Here is a 24,011-nt window from a genome sequence, read left to right on the forward strand (position 1 = left end):
TCCATGGTTCCGCCCCCCACGGCTCCGACTCCAGAGCCTTCTACGGTTCCACCTCCTGAGCCACCCATGGCTCTGCCACCTGTGTCTTCCACGGCTCCGCCCTCCATGGCTCCGCTACCAGAAACTTCCATGGCTCCGCCTACCTCGGCTCCGCCCTCGGAGTTCCCCAGACCTCCCAAACCTGTCCCTGTCCTGTGGCCGCCTCCCAGGCCTCCTGAACCTGTCCCTGTCCTGTGGCCGCCTCCCAGGCCCCCTGAACCTGTCATTGCCCTGTGGCCAGCTCCCAGGCCACCTGACCCAGTCCCCGTCTTGTGCACCCCGTGGACTGCCTGTCTGCTCCCTGTGCCCCCTTGGACTGTCTTCTTGCCCTCTGTGCCCCTTTGGACTTCCTGTTTGCCCTCTGTGCCCCCTTGGACTTCCTGTCTGCCCCGTGTGCCCCCTTGGACTGCCTTCTTGCCTTCTGTGCCCCCTTGGACTTCCTGTCTCCCCCCTGTGGCCCCTTGGACTTCCTTCTTGCCCTCTGTGCCCACTCGGTCTGTCTGTCTGCCCCTTGTGCCCCCTTGGACTGTCTGTTTGCCCCTTGTACTCCCTTGGACTGTCTGTTTGCCCCTTATGCCCTCTTTTGTCTGCCTGCCCCCTCTCACTCCTTGGACAATTTTTTTGTTTTTGGGTATTCTTTTTTTATTTCCTTAGGAGCGTCTGGAAGCCGCTCCTTTGAGGGGGGGTTATGTCACGATTCCCTTGTTGTCTGCCCTGTGTTTCACTTGTCTATTGTCATGCACTACATTTCCCATAGTTCCCTGCCCTTATCACTGCCCATGCACTTCATTGTTCTCACCTGTATGTCGTTTAGTCATTAGTGTGTCTGTGTATTTAAACCCTGTTTGTTCCTCTATCCCTTGTCGTTCGTTGATGTTTGTAGATGTTGAATGTAGATGTTTCTTTGTTATCTTTGCCATCCATGGATGTTTCCCAGCCTGTGTTCTTCTTTGATGTCTTTCGTGTTTTTGTTTTATTTTCCCATTGTGGACGTTTTATTTGTTCCAGTGTTTGTCTAGTTATTTTTAAAACAATAAACCGCACTTAGATCCTCACCCCTCGTCTGACCTCGTCTGCATTCATTACAATTATTCCACTAATGCTGTCGATTGAGTTTAACTTGTACTGAACCCGGAATATTCCTTTAAGTTGACCGTGTCTTTTTTATCTGAGATATTTAAAGCCAAAGATAAACAGTTTCAGTTCATTTCATATTTATTTGTGTCTTACAGACAACAGTGAATTACAACAATCATTCCTGACAAATACAATTATTATTTTTACTGTTGAGTGTCTGTTTATGATGAAGATTATTTGAGATCAGATCTTTTATTCCGATCAGATAAACTGTCTGTCTGAAATGTTTCTTCTGTACAACTTTAATTCTGTGAATATTGTTTAATATGTGATTTCTTCTATGAGTAAATGTGATATTCATTTATGATGAGAGTTATTTGTACCAGTAAGGGTCACACACATAATCCTTACAGTGCTTTAAATAATGTTCAGATGTTGATGATGTTGGTATATTTCAGTGTTTGTGTTTGTGTTGTTCAGGTGTGGAGATGTTCTGCAGGTTTAATCAGAGAGATCCCTGTTACGCAGCTCTGGGACACAAACTCCATCTGCAGATTGTGACGGACGCTCGAGATCAGACTCTGATAGTTTATAAGTCGATAGACAATAAAATTGAGGGATTTATTATATTTATTAAGAACAGGATTGTGCATGCATATGAATCCATTATAAACAGATCTGAGTTTATCTTTAATAATGGGACTCTGATTATAAACAGTGTGATCAGAACAGATTCAGGGAGATACACATTACTGATCTATAATTCAACCGGCACACGAACACATGATGTATATCTTCCAGTGATTGTTGAAGGTACAGTAAATCTCTCATCAGAATAATTACAATCTCACTTTCTCCACAGATCTCACTCTTATTCTCATAAAATAGTGTCATAGTTGTGAGTTTTCATTCATGTAGTTCTCTGTGGAATGTTTGTACTACATTGATTAAGATGATCTTCAAAATATAATACTAGTGTACTGTAGAACACATAATGCACATTATACAGTTATATATTCTAAACTATATATAATAGTTTAAGTAGTTAAGATGTTATTCAGAACCTTTGTCATGTGACTGTACTGTGTCCCTCCCTCCAGCTCCTATTGGCTCAGTGGAACTGTCAATCAATTGCTGGTCCAGTGGGGAGAAGCGAGCGTCCTGCTCCTCTGAGGGGGATCAGCTCAACTTCAGCTGGACTCTGAATGGACAAGAACTGGAGGATAGAAATAACATCATTCATCTGGATGAGGAAACTTCTGGAAACATCACCTGCACTGTGAACAACCACGTCAGTCGTGGACAGAAGAACATTAGAGTAAACCGATGTGGTGAGATCTATTAATGTTCACAGATTATTAAAACAGACACAATAATGATGCTGGTCGACAGTCTTTAGTTTACTTCTGTACATTACATGATGTCAGCACTAAACAGGTCTTGTTTAAATCTGAGTGTTATTGATTGATTGATTGATTGATTGATTGATTGTGTATCTTGTGGTTGTGTTGTTGTGTGTTCAGTGTCTGTGGTGTTTGTGATGGTGTGGAGTTTGGAGATGATGCTTCTGTTGACTCTGTTAGGAGGTTTTCACATCTACATCAGATACTGCAGCACACACACATCAGGTGACACATTTATCATCATCATGATGCATTTCACATGCAAATATTAAGAGTGTGATGATGATGATAATCTGATGTTTTTAGGAAGAAAACAGGAAGAGGAAATCGCTCTATAGATCAAAACTGAGAATGACAAGATTTAGACACCGACATCAACACAGAACAGAAGATTCATGAGAGAAACAGCAGATCTCGTGATGCATGGTTGTTAATAATTCGTATTCATTCATAGTTTTGATATTGTATCTGTGTGATTTTAGAGAGTTTGGTTAATTGTCACATTTAATTATTTTATTTCAAAGATTATTTCACACGTTTGCAGAATATTAATAAACTATTGCTTCCGAATTAGTCAAGTGTTCAAGTTGTAATGCTGAACTTGATTTTAAATAAAAATGATTTTGTTTCCATGAATTTGTCATTTTATTGCAAGTGAAAATAATTCTGATCTTTTTCATAAAAAAAACTCTTGAACAAACACGAAGAGTGTATGGAGACATCACTGATACATCTAACAGATTATCATCTATTTTAAAATTTTTAATGCTTTTAAACTTTGATGCCTCCAAATGTCATGAGCGCACAGGGCTCTCCCTCACCGGCAGTCACCCACTCTCTCACCAGCATTCTAAACATGCACTCCTGCAGCTCATCTTCACCTCGTTTGAACATGCACTTAAACCGCGCACTCACTCTCAGTCAGCATCTAGCCTTGTTGTAGGCACCTTTTGCTCTGACACCGTGACTTTCTGCTTCTCTGTGTATCACCAACCTTTTTACCAACAACCTGTTCAGAAGTTACTTTGAATATTAAAATACATAGGCATGCCGACATACCTGTATTAACCCCACTTGTGTTTTGATGAACTTATCTGGATATGCAAGATTTACAATTAATGCCTGGGTGACCCCTATATATACATTGAGATGCAGACCTGCTCCCTTGTTTATGGAAAAAACTCACCTTGAAACCTCTTTGAAGCTTAAGTTTACTGTTTTGGCAAGTGCCGCATAGGAATTGACTATTTATGGATCTGTGCCTTCTGCCATTGTTCTATGTTTAACGGAAGAGTATTATTTAAGACTTTATGGCTAACCTGAAATACCCTGTGCACACCACTTACCTGTTTCTCCTGTGTTCTATGAAATAAACTCCCGCATTTCGGTTCATCACAGTTCCTGAGTTGGTGTCTTGTTACAGAAAGTCTAGAGCAAAAGGAAAATGAAAAAATCTGTTCATGGAACTGGTACGCCGGCTCAGAGCAGCCCTCCTCCGCACTCCCGAACCTGCACAACCAACCAAACTTCCTGCACCCGAGCCCACTTCACTTTCACCTCATGCCAGTCCCATGGTCATCCCAGCCCTATACTCTGGGTCTATGGGGGATTGTAGCGGTTTCTTCTTGCAGTGCCAGCTTGTTCTGGAGATGCAGTCTCAGCGTTTTCCCACTGAGCGCTCGAGGATCGCCTACATGATTTCTCTCTTGACCGAGAGAGCTCTCCAGTGGGCAATAACCATCTGGGATCAAGGAGGCTCGGTAACTGATAAATTAGAAACATTTCAAAGTCATTTTAAGGAAGTGTTTTGTCCCCCCCTCAGGTGATTCTTTAGTGGCAGAGCCAGGGTATTCATGGTATTCGCCAGGGTAAACAACGATCTCTGACTATGCTCTTCAATTTCAAGTTAGTGGTAGAAACAAACCTGCCTTGATGACCACATACCACCAGGGATTGGATCCTCGACTGAGACTGCAACTCAATGCTTATGATGACACCATCGGATTAGAGCGAATCATGCAGCTGTCCAAACGAGTGACACATCGCATGCAGTCATGCTTAACAGAATGCTCCACCTTACAATCCCTGCCCGCAAAGTCATAGCCACATGGCCTATCTTTAACAGTCACCGCACTTCTTGACACCGGGGCCTTGGGGAACTTCATCGCAGACAACCTCTGCCTCAAGCTCAGACTCTCAAAGATCTCCTTTGACATCGACCTCCCCATACACTGCGTGACTGGTCATCCACTGGGCAAGGGGTATATCCGTTATCATACCACCCCGGTGAAGTTACAGGTGGGATTTATGCATCTGAAGAATGTAGAGTTTATGGCTCTTGAGGGCTCAACCACAGATATCATTCTGGGTGCCCCTGGCTGTGTGATCATTCCCCCATCCTGAAATCCTGCAATGGGGACAGAACTGTTTTATAACCTATATACGCCCAGTACACCGTCATCATAGGGGAAATGAGGAGATCTCGTCCACTGTCAAGCCCTTGAATGTCTTCTCCACCACCATCGAGAGCCAAGCCAGCCACAGTCCCCTGAATATTCCAGTCTGTTACCAGCAATATCTTGACGTGTTCTGCCCCTAGAAAGCTTCCCATCTCCTTCCACACTGACCATGGGACTGTGCCATCGATCTCCTACCCCTTATCACTCCTGGAACAGAAGGCAATGGAAGGATAAATTGAGGAAGCTTTAGCCAAAGGTTATATCAACCCATCCACTTCCCCTGCCGCCTCAAGCTTCTTTTTCGTTGAGAAGGATGAAGTATTTGACAGTCAAATACTGGTATCCCCTTCCCCTCGTCCCTGCTGCCCTGGAACTGCTAAGAGGAGCAACTGTATTCCCGAAGCTTGACCTCCACAGTGCTTCTAACCTTGTTTGCATTCAGAAGGGGGATGAGTGAAAGACGGCCTTCGTAACACCAACAGGACACTATGAGTACTGAGTTATGCCGTACGGCCTGGTCAACGCCCCCACCATATTCCAGGGCTTCGTGAATGAGGTGTTCCGGGAGTACCTCCATCGTATTGTTCTCGTAAACATATATGACATCTTTATTTACTCCAGGATCGTGACCGACCATCATCAGCATGTGGCCTTGGTGCTGGAGCATCTGCACAAGATACAGTTGTTATTCAAGTCCGAAAAGTGCTCATTCCATCTGAGTCATATTCAGTACCTGGGCTACAACATCAGTCCACACAACAGCGGTGCTGTTGGCCTCCAGAGTCAACGTAGTCCTACAGGCCTTGGAGGGGAGTGCCGGGCGACTCCGCCAGGTGGTGGCATTCTGGTCATCCAACCAATCATCGAGCCACGAATGCTCAGGGGTGGGTGGATGGTTCCACTCCACGAAGTGGAGAAATAATGGCCGCACCCAAAAACTACACAAAGATGGATGGGTATCTTTAAAAGACGCATTTTTAAAAAGACGTTCACGTCAATGTGTTTGCTCTAATAGAGGAAAATATACTCTATTGCTCAGAATATATACTCTTTTAGCACTGTCGAATCACCCAAAGCACCATATATTCAACAGCATATGTTTCTTGATTAGAGGTGAATGGACCGGCAGTGGAATTCAGCTAGCTGACACACAACCGCTCGGCTCCGAAGAAAAAATTTGAATGATTGGTTGTGAGCAGCTCCTTTAATATCCGTATGTCTGGGGGAGTGGCATGAAAATTCCATTTGCCAATTCTCATTGGCCTTTTCTCAAAGATCTGAGGTGTTTGGGGCTCCCAAGAGTGACCCCTCTCTGCGGGGTCTTTTCCCCCTGAAAGAATAGGAGCTGGAATACAATGCCTTCCCCGATTCATATTATAGCGTAAGATGGCCCCAGTCTAAGTTACTATTGTAACCCCCGTTCCCCGATGGAGGGAACGAGAAGTTGTGTCCCTCTTGCTCGACGCTGTACCGAGCCACTGTAATGGCTGAACCTTATTCTTGGCTCCTCAGTGCACAACCTGAAACGAATGCATGGCCTCCTCCCTTTATACTCGTATGTCAGGGGGAGGGACATGCAAATTTTGTCTGCCAATTTCTCATTGGCCTTTCCTCAAGTTCAGAGGTAACCGAGGCCTTCAAGGAAGACCCCTAGTGTCGCTTCAATCGACACAATGTCTCGTTCCCTCCATCGGGGAATGAGGGTTACAATAGTAATCTAGACATTCTCTACATTCAGTGGCAACATTTGGCACACTTGAAACATCAGGAACACCATCATCATTATTCACTTCAACAACCCTTTCAGATGTTTTCTGATATTTCACAGTTTTTGAGTTTATGTAATGACTTCCCTTTAAACCCAAGGGTGACTTGATCAAAGCATTGAGTATTTAACTCTTGTAGAAAGAGTCCATGAGTTCAGTGAGTGTAATGAACATGTCTTACATTTCATCTCAGTTCAGTTTTCTTGAATTTCATATTCCAACTCAAGTTTTCCTCACACATTTCTCATAACTCTTAAGATGTTCAGATAACCCTTTACACGATTGATGAGACACACTAAACACGTTAGACACGACACTGTCAATAACACCAGACCGCATTTAAATCAAACTGTAGTTCTTGTTTTTTTCCTGCGGATCTCGCTGTAATCCAACATCTCTTTATGAGCTCTAAACAGTTGGAGATCCCATGAGTTTTTTAGTTTTTGTTTGTCAATTTGTTATTTTGTTACAAATAGAAGAAAAAATAGAAGAAAAATGCCAAGGGTATGCACAGGAAAACATTCAGTTATGTATAATAAATGTCTAAAAACAGTATTAAGATGATAGCAAGAGTGTCCAGATAGAATTAGGACATAAATGGCAAAATATGGCTTGATGTGTGTTGAGAACCCATGAGTGTCAGGTTAAAAATATTGTAGATTGACGGCAATAGTTAATGTCCCTATCTCTCTCTCTCTCTCTCTCTCTCTCTCTCTCTCTCTCTCTCTCTCTCTCTCTCACTCACACACACACACACACACACACACACACACTTTCTGCAGATGTTTTGACTGAATCATAATAAATACGATAATGGAAATATCATCACAAACTTACTGAATTAGAGGAAGCTGTTTTAAACCAATCCACTTTCATACTGTAACAGTGACAAGATTTATATCTGTACTACCAATAAAATGTTTCAATGTCTAGATGCTGTAATCAATAAGAACACACATTTGCATATTTGCATGTTTTTGAAAAAGTATGTGACAGAGAAATACAACTTGCTACTTCTGTCTCTCATTTTGTAAAAGTGTGAACCACAACTCTGTCTTCCTCCTTTATGAGTTAACTTCTTCTTTCCTGAGAGTATCTGTGAGATATTTTCTGATGTGTGAGTCCAGTGTCATTAGAAGTCTGTGTCGGTCAGAGTGAAGACGCTCCATGAGACTCAGAACACAGACTGACAGAACTCCAAACACTCATAACACAATCTGAAGCAGCATTCACTCTCGACTCTTCTGGAAACTGGACATCAGAGAAATGCTGTTCATCTTTGGACTGCTGCTGCTGCTGCCAACTGTTACATGTGAGTCAACTTTCAGATCAAACTGATGCTGATTTTAAAGCACGTATGGATTTCAGACAAAGAAACATGTTATTATTATATTTGCAGTTGTTGGGGCTTCGTTCAAGAGCTGATAGCAATAATTAATAATTATCATCAATGTCAATTATCAATAATCTCAATACAGGATTGATCTCTTAGGAAAGTCAACGTCCGGAGAACAACGACATTAAAAATGTAAACAATGAAGGCTTGAATCTGAGTTCTGACATCCCCTGCCAGCCCTTGGCACAGGTGCATGCAGAACAATACTAAAACACTTCTCTATAAAGTATAACAAAGTTATTGATGCAGTAATATCAATTAATAATCAATACAATGCAGTCGATAAACTTCCGACTTCCAACTCCAAACTAAACAGTGACATGATAAAGTAACAAATAAGCCTATAATATATGTGTGTGTGTGTGTGTCTGTGTGTGTGTGTGTGTGTGTGTGTGTGTGTGTGTGTGTGTGTGTGTGTGTGTGTGTGTGTGTGTGTGTGTGTGTGTGTGTGTGTGTGTGTGTGTGTGTGTTTGAGTGAAGGAGAGCAAAAAATGGCGGACATGTTGAGTACATCACACAAGGTTTCTGGCTAGAATGTGGCTGTGAATGTGGGCAGAGAGACTGGTTAATGCTGTCTACCCGTTAAACATGTGTCTCCAATGGAACGATAACTTTGGGGCAAAGCTGGTCACCAAATGTGTGTGCGGGTATTTTTCTGAGGGGTTGTGTGTGTGTGTGTGCGGTTAGTATGAGAGAGAGAACAGGGCGATGTTGTTTGATTTTAGTGCCGTTTGTCTTTGTGTGTTCCTACAGGCCTCATTCAGGCTCATGACTGTGTTTTCTGCATTTGTCTCCTATCTGAGCACATGAGGCCCAACACAGTGATGTAGTAATAGTGTTTTCTAGTCCTGTCAGTGTATATTAGTGGCTGCGGTGTAGTAGTGTCTGAAGAGATGGGCATACTGTGAATTTACTCACATTAACACGTTATCTTGTATTACCATGTAAAGCCGAGATAAGAATGAATGTTTATTTGTTTTATTTGTAAGAGACCACTGCAAAATGAACAGTTTCTCTCTATTTACTATATATAGGTAGCAAGAGTTCAGAAAGATGACCAGCCGGGTCAACTTTAGAGAATGAAACTAAAATGTTACTCAAACACATTCCTATAAATAGTACATCCAGAGGAACTTGCAGTCGTCTCTTATTTTTTCCACAGCTGTGTATATTTATATATATTCATGTTTAGCAGGGAAATAAAATTTCAGCACAGATTATTGTAACTCCAGGGTTGCTTGTGCATCCGCATTAGATTCTGGAAATGTCCCGCCGCTTACTGAAATATGATTGGCCAGCAAATATCCAATCGCGTCTGAATGAATGTTCAGTTTAGTCGGACTGTCTGTCTTGTCCATCCTTCAGTTGTGCTCCCGTTGTTCTGTGCATGTGTAGAGAGGATCTCTGTACACTTATTAAAAACACACACAATTCTCTCAACGGTGCTGCGGCGTAGTGTTAGTAGATTAAAAAAAGTCCTGGTCAAAAGCATTCTCGTTGTTCTGGCGTCTATACATATCAACACTTATTTTAAGTGGGCATACGACGTATTCCTGCGTATATCCATGACTACACTACTGATTAGTGGAATATTACAGTAATATGTGAGTGAAAGTGTGTTACTGTTGAGTGTCTGTTTATGATGAAGATTATTTGAGATCAGATCTTTTATTCCGATCAGATAAACTGTCTGTCTGAAATGTTTCTTCTGTACAACTTTAATTCTGTGAATATTGTTTAATATGTGATTTCTTCTATGAGTAAATGTGATATTCATTTATGATGAGAGTTATTTGTACCAGTAAGGGTCACACACATAATCCTGACAGTGCTTTAAATAATGTTCAGATGTTGATGATGTTGGTATATTTCAGTGTTTGTGTTTGTGTTGTTCAGGTGTGGAGATGTTCTGCAGGTTTAATCAGACAGATCCCTGTTACGCAGCTCTGGGACACAAACTCTATCTGCAGATGGTGATGGACGCTCGAGATCAAGAGCTGAAATTATATAAGTGGATCGATAATGCTAACCACAGCATTTGGAATGTAAAGAAAAACATGATAAAGGAAACACATGAATCCATTATAAACAGATCTGAGTTTATCATTAATAATGGGACTCTGATTATAAACAGTGTGATCAGAACATATTCAGGGAGATACACATTACTGATCTTTGATTCAACCGGCACACAGACACATGCTGTAAATCTTCCAGTGATTGTTGAAGGTACAGTAAATCTCTCATCACAATAATTACAATCTCACTTTCTCCACAGATCTCACTCTTATTCTCATAAAATAGTGTCATAGTTGTGAGTTTTCATTCATGTAGTTCTCTGTGGAATGTTTGTACTACATTGATTAAGATGATCTTCAGAATAAATACTAGTGTACTGTAGAACACATAATGCACACTATACAAATAGTTTGAGTAGTTTAGACGTTATTCTGAACCTTGTGTTTGTCATGTGACTGTACTGTGTCCCTCCCTCCAGCTCCTATTGGCTCAGTGGAAGTGTCAATCATTTGCAGTGGGGAGATGCGAGCGTCCTGCTCCTCTGAGGGGGATCAGCTCAACTTCAGCTGGACTCTGAATGGACAAGAACTGGAGGATAGAAATAACATCATTCATCTGGATGAGGAAACTTCTGGAAACATCATCTGCACTGTGAACAACCACGTCAGTCATGGACAGAAGAACATTAGTGTAAACCGATGTCCTGGTGAGATCTATTAATGTTCACATAATTACTAAAACAACAGCAACAGCAACAACAATGATACAAATAAACAGATTTGTGTCACTTCAAACCTGAAATAAATGGATAATTCACCCAGAATTGAAAATTCTGTCATTTTTTTCACTCCAAACCTGAATGACAAACTTTCTTTGGTCTGTGACACACACACATAATAAATACATACAAATGTACAATGTCCTATTTGCTTTTTCCATGCAGTGGCAGTGAATGGTGACTGGAGATGTTAACTCTAAAAATGGAAACAAAATCACCATTAAGTGTCCAAACAACCTGTGATTTCTATTCTAGACTTCTGAAGCCAAAACTCACTGAATATCTACCAGAGAGTTTTTGTGAGAAGCTTGTTTAACACATTTGCATTTTTCTGTTTTAAATGGACCGTATTCAAAGAAGAACCCTATTTAATTTCGACAGAAATTAAAACAAGGCTGTGAGGGACACAAGTACAGTCTGAACAATGGATTAGTCTGTTCAATATCTTTGTGTTGATTATTCAGATGAAGAAACTTTAATAAAAACATGTGTTGTTATAATTATCCTACAGGTAAAAGAGCCAATCAGCTTTTAGAAACAGACATGCGCTTTGGCTAGACAAGCAATATATGAAACCATTGTCGTCAGATTTGACTGCTGATTTGAAATCCGTTCTTTGATTGTAATCTTGAACAACAGTTTTGGAGATTTCAGTCTTTCCCTTTCCTGAACTTTTCCCTTTCTATCCAAAGAAAATACCTGGCCAAGAGCGTTCCAGATATGACTGTTGAGTGGATTGACTTGCCTTGAAAGCGACTTTGCTCAAACCTAAAGCACAGCACACAAGCATGTATCAAAAATAATGTTCTCGTGTTAGCATATGAGTGCGCAGAGTTCAAGCTCGAGGCAGTGAATAAATTCAGAGACACATGCTATGATTGTACTCTTACTACTCCTGCCGTTGTGAGAGTAGTATGAATAGTATGTGTAAGGATGTTAAAGGGAAAGGAGGCGGCGAGAACCGGCTTATCAATATAAATAATATTTAATTGAATAAAAAGATGCACACAAACATATACAGGGCAGCTGCCCGTAATTCTCTCTCTCTCTTGAACTGTCGTCACCAGCCGCCTTTATCACTCGTGCACCCCATCATGCTGAGTGTCTCATTCCAGCCCGGCCACGACCTCCTCCGCTCTACACTCCTCCCGGCATTGTTTCAGGCCGGGAGCCCCAGCCTCCCCTCCTCCCGCTTTCCTCGACCAGGGAGGAGACAGGAGAGCTAAACAACAACAGAAAAACAAAAGGCGAGGGTAAGAATACCACAGAGCGACAGAGAGAGAGAGAGAGAAGCTCACTCACTGGTTCTCTGATGCACCGTCATGTGGTCCCCGATCACTCCTCGACACTCTCAGGCGGATGTCAGCCGCTCCTCCCGGGCAAACAGGAGTCAAACCTCCGACTCCCAGCGGACAGAACGCCCCTCCGCTTTTCTGCTGGCACGTGGGGACACTCCTCCACCCCTGGCAGCTGACTCCACCATTCCAGGCGGTCGGGAAGTTCCATACCACCTCACCACGCGGACGGCAGTGTTGAGGACTCTACTACGCCGCATCCCTCCTCCTTCCCGGGTTTCGGCACCAGTGTAAAGGGGTTAAAGGGAAAGGAGGATGCGAGAAACGGCTTAACAATATAAATCATATTTATTTAAATAAAAACACACAAACATATCAACACACAGGGCAGCTGCCCGTAATTCTTTCTCTCTCGAACTGTCGTCACCGGCCGCCTTTATCCCTCGTGCTGATTGGGGACCGGGTGTGTGTCGTTCTAGCCCAGCCCCGCCCTCCACCGCTCTACACTCCTCCCGGCGTTGTCTCAGGCCGGGGAGCCCCCTGCATGACGTACATCCTCCCTCCTCCCGGTCTGCCACCTGGTCATCCCCACCTTCCTCCACCTGGGAGGAGACTGTTGGGGAAAAACAACAACAAAAAACAAAAGGCGAGGAAAAGGAGACCGAGAGAGAGAGAGAGAAGAAGCTCACTCACCGGTTCTCTGATTCTCCTCCACACTCTCAGGCGGACGTCAATCGCTCCTCCTCTGGCGGACAGGAGTCAAACCTCCGACTCCCAGCGATCAGAACACTCCTCCGCTTTTCTGTGGGGGACACTCCTCAACCCCTGGCAGCGACTCCATCGCTCCGGTCGGTCGGGAAGTCACCGTCCCTCCTTGCCTCGTGGACGGCGGCCGTTCCCCGTGTCCGGGCAGTCGGGCTACTCCATCCCCCGGTGGATGGCAGCGGCACTCCCCTGGGTGGACGGCAGTGTCGAGGACTCTACTACGCCGCATCCCTCCTCTTTCCCGGGTTTCGGCACCAGTGTAAAAGGGTTAAAGGGAAAGGAGGAGGCGAGAAACGGCTTAACAATATAAATAATATTTAATTAAATAAAAACACACAAGCATAACCACACTCAGGGCAGCTGCCTTTAATTCTCTCTCTCTCGAACTGTTGTCACCGGCCGCCTTTATCCCTCGCGCGCCCCATCAGGCTGATTGGGGACCGGGCATGCATCATACCAGCCCGGCCTCGCCCTCCTCCGCTCTACAGTATGGTAGCCTGCGATCTGATTTTGAATTAAGTTAAACTGAACTTAATTGAACTTCTCTCATGAACATGCCCAGAAGAGCAAGTCAAGCTTTTCAGTGTAAAATGACTCGAATTTGGTCTGTTCCGCAAAAATAGATATCATGTGAATCCAGAAGACTTATAATATAAAGTCTTGTGGACTACTTTAATTACACTTTTACACCGATTTGGCATTCTTTAAGAGTCTTAACATCACCAGTCACCATTCATTGCCACCACATGGGAAAAAACGACTAGGACATTTTCCAAAATCTCTCCTTTTGTGTTGCACAGAAGAAAGTCATTTGGGTTTGGAACAACATGAGGTTGAGTAAATGATGGCAGAATTTTCAATTTTGGGTGATCTATTTCTTTAATCAGTGTCATTGGCTACTTGTTCATCTCGGCAGTAAATTGTGTTGATGTGTTTTGTGTAAATGTGTTCAGAGAGAGAATGTTGATGATTCTACAGTGATGTGTTATTACAGGAACAACTACTGCAACTGTGACCTCTACAGTGACCAAAAGCACTCAGACTCCCAACGGTACGAGTTACACTGAACACACTACAGGGAATTCTGCAGCATTTCCTCCATGGTTCTGTGAGTTTAGCTGAATAAAATATCAAAGAGTTAAAATATCAAAGAGTCAAAGAGTCACCCTGTCCTAATTACAGACTTGCTTTCTTAAGTAGTGATTAGCACTGCATGATTTTAAATAAGTTAAATAAAATACTTCTGATTATTACAAAAAAATATTGTGATTTGAAGGACGATTCAATGAACATTAAAAGTCCCCCAAGTTTGATCCACTGAAAAATGGTTTTGCTGTGAATTGGTTTCCGTGGTTACTATTCTTGATGCTGTTGTTGTTGTTATTAATGAACTATTCAAATCTATTTATGTGTTTGTTTATGAGGGACAGTAATTCTGTCATCATTTCCTCACACTCATTTTGTTCCAAACCTGCATGACTTTCACTACTTTATAGACAGTACGTGTTTGTCTAGACAATGGCAGTTAATGGCAACTGAGGCTATAATTTTGCTCAACAGCTTTTGTGTTTCACAGAAAAAAGAAAGTCATATGGGTGTAAAAACAACAAGAGGGTGAGTAAATAATGACAGAATTGTCATTTTGGGTGAACTGTCCCTTTCATTTTCTAATCCTATTGTGGATGTTACATTTCAGTCGTTTCAATTCCGATCGCTCTGTGCACGGTTGCTGTGATCCTGATTGTGCTGGTCATCATTGCATATTACGTTTACAAGAAGAAACAGCCGAAGCCGAGGGCAGGTCAGTTCATGTTGAGTTCATACATCTGCTGGCAATGCATTGAGCTTTGTTTCATACCAACATTCCATAAAAACATTCTATACATACATTATATACAAACATTCCATACAAACATTCTATACATACATTCTATACAAACATTTCATACAAACATTCTATACAAACATTCCATACAAACATTCTATACAACATTCCATACCAACATTCTATAGAACATTCTATACAAACATTCCATACAAACATTCTATAGAAACATTCCATACAAACATTCTATACAAACATTCCATACAAACATTCTATTCAAACAATCTATTCAAACATTCCATACAAAAATTCTATACAAACATTCCATACCAACATTCCATACAAACATTCTATAGAACATTCCATACCAACATTCTATAGAACATTCCATACAAACATTCTATACAAACAATCTATACAAACATTCTATACAAACAATCTATACAAACATTCCATACAAACATTCTATACAAACATTCCATATAAACATTCTATTCAAACAATCTATACAAACTTTCCATACAAACATTCAATACAAACATTCTATACCAACATTCTATACAAACATTCCATACAAACATTCTATACAAACATTCCATATAAACATTCTATTCAAACAATCTATACAAACTTTCCATACAAACATTCAATACAAACATTCTATACCAACATTCTATACAAACATTCCATACAAACATTCTATACCAACATTCTATACAAACATTCTATACAACATTCCATACCAACATTCTATAGAACATTCCATACAAACATTCTATACATACAATCTATACAAACATTCTATACAAACAATCTATACAAACATTCTATGCAAACAATCTATACAAACATTCCATACAAACATTCTATACAAACATTCCATACAAACATTCTATACAAACAATCTATACAAACATTCCATACAAACATTCTATACAAACATTCCATACAAACATTCTATACCAACATTCTATACAAACATTCCATACAAACATTCTATACAAACATTCCATACAAACATTCTATACAAACATTCCATACAAATATTCCATACAAACATTCCATACAAACATTCCATACAAACATTCTATATAAACATTCCATACAAACATTCCATACAAAAATTCCATACAAACATTCCATACAAACATTCTATACCAACATTCTATACAAACATTCCATACAAACATTCCATACAAACATTGCATACAAACATTCTATACCAACATTATATACAAACATTCCATACAAACATTCCATACAAACATTCTATACAAACATTCCATACAAACATTCTATACAAACATTCCATACAAACATTCTATACCAACATTCCATACAAACATTCCATACAAACATTCTATACCAACATTCCATACAAACATTCCATACCAACATTATATACAAACATTCCATACAAACATTCCATACAAACATTCTATACAAACATTCCATACAAACATTCTATACCAACATTCCATACAAACATTCCATACAAACATTCTATACCAACATTCTATACAAACATTCCATACAAACATTCCAGCAAAGTGAGATTCAAACATTCAAACATTAAAGTGTATGTAATGTTGGAAATATATTATGAATATTTAGAATTATTACAGCGATGCAGATTTTGCATTTGAACTAAATATTTTTAAATATTTAAGAAAAAAAGCAAGGACAAAATGTATAATTGTGTACACAAGGATTTGCTACAACTAGTTTTTATTGCTTGTCCAGATTAACTTTGAGTGTTTTGATCTTGAAATAATTTGTGTTTATTATGTTAATTTATAATACGTTATGCAGTGTTATTGATTAGCCTGTATATGTTGATGGATATGATCATTTCCTCAAGGAAAATTATTGCTGTTTCTTTAAATGTGAAATTTGTTTCTTGTGAACGGATTAATTCGGCCTCCGTGTGCAACACCTCATCATTTGGCATCAATTGTTCTTGAGAGGATTATTTTCAGGTTAATACTGAAATGCATATGATAGTTTAGTTGTAGCTGATGGTTAATTTCTCTTTAACGGCAGCTGGTGAAACAGAACTCGTGTACGCAGACATCTCGCATCAGAAACACAACAGAGAGGATGAACACAAGAGGCCCGGTGAGAAAGTCTCGTTTACATCATGAGTTTAGAGAAATTAATGAAGCTTATCTAATTATTCTGTAGTTTGTTTTTGTTTGTTTTTTTTCATTCAAAAAATTTACAAAAAACATAAATATATAAATGAATCATAATACAATTACACAAAACAAAACTGGGTCTTTCCGAGGCTTTGCCTAATACTCTATCTATGTATCTATATCTATAAATATGCAAAACTGCCAATATCATCAGTAGCTAAACTTGCTAATCTTACCCAACACCATATCTTCATCATCTGTGTTTCGTCCATAGAGGTGTCCTTAAATGCAGATGTGGAATATGCTGCGGTCGGCCCTCAGACGAAGAGGAAGAAGAGGACGGTGAAAGAGGAAGATGTTCAGTATGGAGAGGTGTCGTTCACTCCAGCTGTCTCAAACAATCATCGTTATAAAGAACAGGAAGACTGTGTGTACTCTCAGGTACAGAGACAATAGAAAGACAAACCCTTTTAGATAATGCTTCCGGTTCTGTGTCACAGTCTGCAGGGATGAAACAATGCCAAATGCAAATAATACAATGAAACTAACCATAAACAAACTAAACGATCCACCTTTTCCCAACGTCCCGTGATGCTTAGCGAGAAATATGGGTGTTACTTCCGTTGTCAAGTTAACACTGTTGTTGTTGCGGTGGACGTCCATTCATTCTTTCATTGAGGTGTTGGGATTTTAAGGAGAGGACATACATCAGTCACTATAGCAGTGTGTTCCTGAACAATAATATACTACAAAAATGACATATAGACAAAGAAAGCGCAAACAAAACCGGTGTGATGCATTTGAGATTTAATCTAAGCCCAGAAATGAATAGTCAGATAGACACACGGAGAGCCGTGGAGTGCTTATGCTTTGGTATGTATCTGATCAGACGGTTATTTCCTTTGAAATCCGCACATAAGTCGGGTGATTGACAGGTGAGAGGTGGTGCTTTGTTGCTGTCCGGGACGCATCAAGATACCGTTTTAAACCTCAAATGCGACTTGGTTTTTGACTGCCTCAGTATGTGTTTTGTGATTGGATCACAAAACGTTTTGCGCCACGTTTACAACTATATATATATAGCGCTGACCTTTGCGATCAGATCATCCGAATCTCGTCTTATTACCAGCTGTAAACAGAGTCTTAAAATGACTGCATCCAGAGATAGGGAATGCTCTAGAACAACTTCCAGCGGAAGTCCCACCCACATTCGTTTCCCCAGGAAAAAGGTGGATACAATCTAGGCTACATTAAATACACAATGTTCATAATCACGCAAAGTTTGTATATGAATAAATTCCAAAGTTTGTTTTTAAGGATATGTTTGTTAGCACATTTGAAAAAAATAGAAAAATGTCTCAGCTCAGCAGGTCCTTACAATGGAAGTGGATGGTGACCAGACTTTTTTGTAAAAAATCCAACTTCAGTTTTGTCAGGCAAGCTCAATTTTAAAAGTTGATTGAACTATCAACTAGTTTACTTAACTCAATCAATTAAGTCAACTTTTACGCCATTTAAGTCAGAGCAACTGACATTTATAAACAGTGAGCGAATACAACACCAAGTCTGGTGGTGAAGGATGAACATTCAGGCTTTTGAGCATGCTCAGTTTGATCACTGACCCTCCAATACACCCCTATTTGACCCTAACTAAACGTTGTGCACCTCTGCGAAATGAACGTTTAAATTTCACGGTTGTACGTCGTTAAAGCCGGTCTTTGATTTAGACTCACATCTCTAATGATGTCATGGAAAGGTCCAAATCTGAGGGCACCTTGTAAGGTTGATCACAATGAACTTCACATTGTTGTGTGTGCTACTGAGCATGCCCACTGGAGAAGCATTGTGGAGGAAGACACTACCCACAATCCCCTGCTCTAGAAGTTATTTATGAGTGTTTGGTCAAAGCGCACTGACTTATGAGTTAAAGTTGTAAATAATCGGATTTGAATTCATGGATGTTTTTGCTCTTTATGTGTTTTGCATAAAGTCACCATCAGGGTCATTTGTGTTCGCTTCGATGAAGTTTCTTAATTTATTAAGTTGGTTCAACTTCTAAAAGTTTGAAGTACTTTTAACCTACAAAATATAGATCTACTTAAAAAAAAAAATATATATATATATATTGTTTTCAAACGTTTTGAAAATGATGGACAGCTGTACTTAAAAATTCTAGTTTATTGAACTTTTTGAGTTCACTGAAGTTATTGTATTGAGTTCATGGAACTTGAGATCCAACTGGAATTGTTAAGTTGGTAAAACTTATTTGCCTGAAGTTGATTAAACTCAAAAATGCTTTGCAGCTGCTTGCTTTACTTTTTAAGTTTACTCAACTTTAAATTTTTTACAGTGTACGACAGCTGTCCTTTAAAGTGACACGATCACTTTTGGTGCCTAAAACTGAAATATTTAAGTACTTATTTCTAAATCATGCTTCCGTTTTGCAGCGGTTTGCACGTGTGACGTAATTGCATTGGCATTTAAAACACGCAAGAACTGATGCACGTGCTTGCAGCTGGAAGAGCAGCGCTGTTTACAAGTGAGAAAGCTTCGTTGGTTTTGGTTTAGATCTGTATTTATCTGAGATTACATCTGTATAATGGCGACACGAATACGTCACACAAGAGACTGCTTGAACTCCACCCTCTAGTGGAGCTCACCGGAAGTGTCTGATTATAGTTAAGAAGTACTTACATTTGTATCTTTTTTTTTTCCGCATCAAAAGTGATCGTGTCGCTTTAGAAGATATTGATTTAACCGCTGGAGTCGTATGGGTGACGTTTATGGTGACTGTCGGTGATTTTTGGAGCTTCAAATGTCTGGTCACCATCCATTTCCATTGTAAGGACCTGCTGAGCTGAGACATTTTTCAGTGGAAGGGTTCAGATGCGTCCTGCTCTCATACTGTCATGTCTGCTGAGATAACATGAGGGTGAATAAATAATGGGAGAATTTTCCTTTGTGCGTGAACTACCCATAATGCAATGTTAAATGTTCAGTTCATTTCACTCTGTGCACTGGAATAATATTCATGTAGTATTTGAGCAGAGTTTATTATGCAGAATTGCTGTTTTCAGTCATGTTATTAAAGTGTAACTTGTGTAGCTGCTTCTGCATGTTGTGTGTGATTGTGTTAAACACACTTCGCTTCTGCACTCGCGAGTATTCTTGCTGAAAGATAAAAAACACTTATTTCACAAGAGGAAACCAAATGTGTTATTTTCCATCAACACTTCTGCTTTTGGGTTTTAAACATTAGTGGTGAAGAGTGTGGGGACGTTTTACTGGAATAAGTTTGTACTCCCTTCATTTAAGCATGAGATATTTTGAGATGTTGTCTCTGCAATCAATTAAAACACATGAATGGGATGTTTGTATCTCGACTGGTGAAGCGATAATAAAATGTATAGCTTGAATTTACTTCAAATCACCAAACGCATAAAAGTAAATCAAAACAAGCGTTTTTACCAAAGTGAAAGAAACCTCAAACACTTTGTACTTCTAATGTTTAACGGTGAGTCTCGAGGTGTGATTGGTCGCCTCGTTTGGAGACTTTGTTGCAGCATTTAAAGCAGGAATAAGAAGTTTCTGGAGTCTGAACGCTTCATGTGGAGCGACTGTGAGTTTTGTTGAGCAGTCCTGGTCTTTTATATTCTAGAATGTACATTTAAGCTGTATAGACTGTATGAAACCGTCTCTTTTTAGTTTTTCAACCATTTTTGAACATTTAAAGTCTTTGCCTGCGGTACAGCGTCAGACGTCTCTCGTGTGGATGTCTTAAGAGTGGTTTCCTGCTTCTGATAATCTTCTCCTCTCATCTAGAAGTGTCTGTTTCAATCTCACGAAATCATATTTTACCCCAGAATCAAAAATAAATAAAACATTAAAAAACAATAATTTTTCTTTATAACTTGTTACAGTATATCAAATATTCAGTGTATTTTCATTGATGGAGCTGCTGATTGTGATACAGAGCGCTCTTACATCTTCATCCTCTTTGTGTAACATCAGTTTACAACATCCACACAACTAATTATTAACACACAAACACACACATACTAACACACACGCTCACACACTCACACACACAAACATACACATATACACAAGCAAACACACACACACACTAACACACACGCTCGCTCACTCACATACACACACACACACACACACTAACACACACACATACTCACTCACACACACACACACACACACTCACTCACAAGCAAACACACACACTCACACACTCACACACTCACTCACAAGCAAACACACACACACTCACAAGCAAACACACACACTCATACACATGCTCGCTCACTCACATACACACACACACACACTAACACACATACTCACTCACACACACACACACTAACACACATACTCACACACAAACACACACACACATACACATGCTTGCTCACTCACACACACACACACACACACTCATACACATGCTCGCTCACTCACACACACACTAACTCACACATACACACACACACACACACACACATACACATGCTCGCTCACTCACACACACACACATACACATGCTCGCTCACTCACACACACACTAACTCACACATATACACACACACACACACTCATACACATACTCGCTCACTCACACACACACACACACACAAACACACACACTCACACATATCCACACACACACTAACACACACATACATGCCCACACACATACACTCACACACTCACATGCACACACATATACACACACTAAAACACGCACACACATACACACACACATACACACACAGTAACACACACACACATACACACACATACACACATGCTAACACACATTAACACATGCTAACACACACACATATACACACACACACACACACATACACACACACACACACATAAACACATGCTAACACACACACATACACATATACACACACACACATAAACACATGCTAACACACACACACACACATACACACACACATACACACACACACACATAAACACATGCTAACACACACACACACACTAACGCAACACTTGTATCTGTGCTGCAGTAAATAGACTTTCAGTGTAAATGATGTCTGTGGGGATATTTAAAGGACATTTTCAGGCACATGTTTAGATGCATGTATAGAATTGTATAGAGTGTTTTATTGTGTAAAGTTTGACTCGTTATTTCACAGTGTGTGAAGATTACACAGCTTTAAGTGTGTAATATATTTGTAGTTCTTCAATAAAGATGCTGAAGTGTGAACGAGAGAGTTTCTTTATTTCATGTCTTGAACTGGAAACAAATGGCGGTTTTTGTCTCTATACTTTGGACGCAGTTTCCAGAGTTAAACATTTCTGCATCATTTCTCTGCATTTTTAACAGCTCTGGGTTTTATTTCAAATGAGGGTCAATGGCAAAATTGTGAAATCAATCAAACATTAACCGATCAAACACATGATGTTGAAGGACATGACTGGATGAACTTTATTGACACTTTAATTGGCGTGAATCATGTGACAGGCCACGCCCATCTCATGATGATGACAGGTCAAGGTAACCACGAGACCGCACAACAGTTGCATGACAGCCTTTATTGATAACTGATCATTTCGAATGTTTTCTGAAAGTTTTGTGACTTGTTGAAGTAGTTTGTGACGTGTTGTTCTGTCAATGATTGAAGGCGTTGAGTACGTGGTTACCGTTGCAGCTTCTGTTTTTATCAACAAGCAGCGTTTGTTTCCTCATGTTATCACAAATACGACCCGTAAACTCTTGCACACTATCTGGTGCACACCCACTCAAAGTACAGTGTGCTTCACAGGTCAGATGAGACTCTGTGTTAGACTTTCCGTAAGTGGGCGGGGCCATATTTCACCCTAAAATTAACAGTAAATCAATGAGAATTTACAGAAAGATAATGAGCCATTTTTAGTTCCTCTGAGATTCTGTTTATATTATTTTCATGATAATTCAATTAGTTTTACCATTATGCAAAAAATCTCATTCTCGCTACTTATTATTATATATTACTGAATTAAATTATACTACGATAGGTGTTTGTATACATTGTTACTATTGTTGTGCTGATTTAAATAAAAAATACCAAATTATTCTTACTGTAACGTGTGTCTATGTATTATGGGAGAAAAATGCTTGTCATGATAAAAATTCACAATGCAAAACATTTTAATGGTCCTAAAAATAGGCTTAACTTTCTTTAAACAAAATATTTTTTATTTAGAATTTTATTTCTTTAATAAATGGAAATAATGTGTTGTTTCAGTTTCCTATTTTCGGTTTTCTCCCAATGTGGAACGCCCAATTCCCAATGCGCTCCGAGTCCTCGTGGTGGCGTAGTGACTTGCCTCAATGCGGGTGGCGGAGGACGAATCTCAGTTGCATCTGAGACGTCAATCCGCGCATCTTATCACGTGACTTGTTGAGCTCGTTACCATGGAGACGTAGCGCGTGTGGAGGCTTCACGCTATTCTCCGCGGTATCCAATCACAACTCACCACCAAGCGCGAGAACCACATTATAGCGACCACGAGGAGGTTACCCCATGTGACTCTACCCTCCCTAGCAACCGTGACAATTTGGTTGCTAAGGAGACCTGAGTCACTCAGCACACCCTGGGATTCAAACTCGCGACTCCAGATGTGATAGTCAGCGTCTTTAACACTGAGCTACCCAGACCCGCCTTCAGTTCGCCATTTTTAAGATTTACGCATGTTCATTTCATAACAAAATTCCATCAAATTGATCTGTGCAATTTTTGACTAAATTAATACAACTTGGAGAACTTAATTTTGTTGTTGTTGTTGTTTGTTAACGATATTTGAAAATGTCGAATTTCACTATGAAATTGAAAGAAATTGTAAATATTTACATTATTTTTAAGTTTGTTATGCTGATTTAATCAAATAACATTGTAATACAGTAAGACATGTTTGCATGCACATGGAAATTAGAATTTGGGAGGGAAACATGCTTGTCATAATAATAATAATGTTTCTAATAATAGACTTAATTATTATTATTATTTGTGCAAAATAT

General features: G+C 40.1%; 1 protein-coding gene across 7 annotated transcripts in view; it reads left to right on the forward strand.

Moving 5' to 3' along the window:
• LOC127663420 (uncharacterized) overlaps positions 1-21,852 on the forward strand; it is a 342,359-nt gene extending 320,507 nt beyond the window's left edge. For 2 of the 7 annotated variants that reach the window (XM_052155006.1, XM_052155008.1), the window contains exons 2-7: positions 10,037-10,369; positions 10,638-10,865; positions 13,992-14,105; positions 14,694-14,798; positions 16,866-16,940; positions 17,235-21,852. In XM_052155006.1, the coding sequence (XP_052010966.1) occupies positions 10,037-10,369; positions 10,638-10,865; positions 13,992-14,105; positions 14,694-14,798; positions 16,866-16,940; positions 17,235-17,416 (1,037 nt within the window). In that variant the 3' untranslated portion in view covers positions 17,417-21,852. Of the gene's footprint in view, positions 1-7,880; positions 8,057-10,036; positions 10,370-10,637; positions 10,866-13,991; positions 14,106-14,693; positions 14,799-16,865; positions 16,941-17,234 lie in introns of those variants that run through there. The other 5 variants (XM_052155009.1, XM_052155007.1, XM_052155010.1 and 2 more) reach the window with 3 other exon arrangements.
• The last annotated feature ends 2,159 nt before the right edge of the window (positions 21,853-24,011 follow it).

The sequence above is a fragment of the Xyrauchen texanus genome, chromosome 23 (genome assembly GCF_025860055.1).
Source record: "Xyrauchen texanus isolate HMW12.3.18 chromosome 23, RBS_HiC_50CHRs, whole genome shotgun sequence".
NCBI classification, from domain to species: Eukaryota; Metazoa; Chordata; class Actinopteri; order Cypriniformes; family Catostomidae; genus Xyrauchen; species Xyrauchen texanus.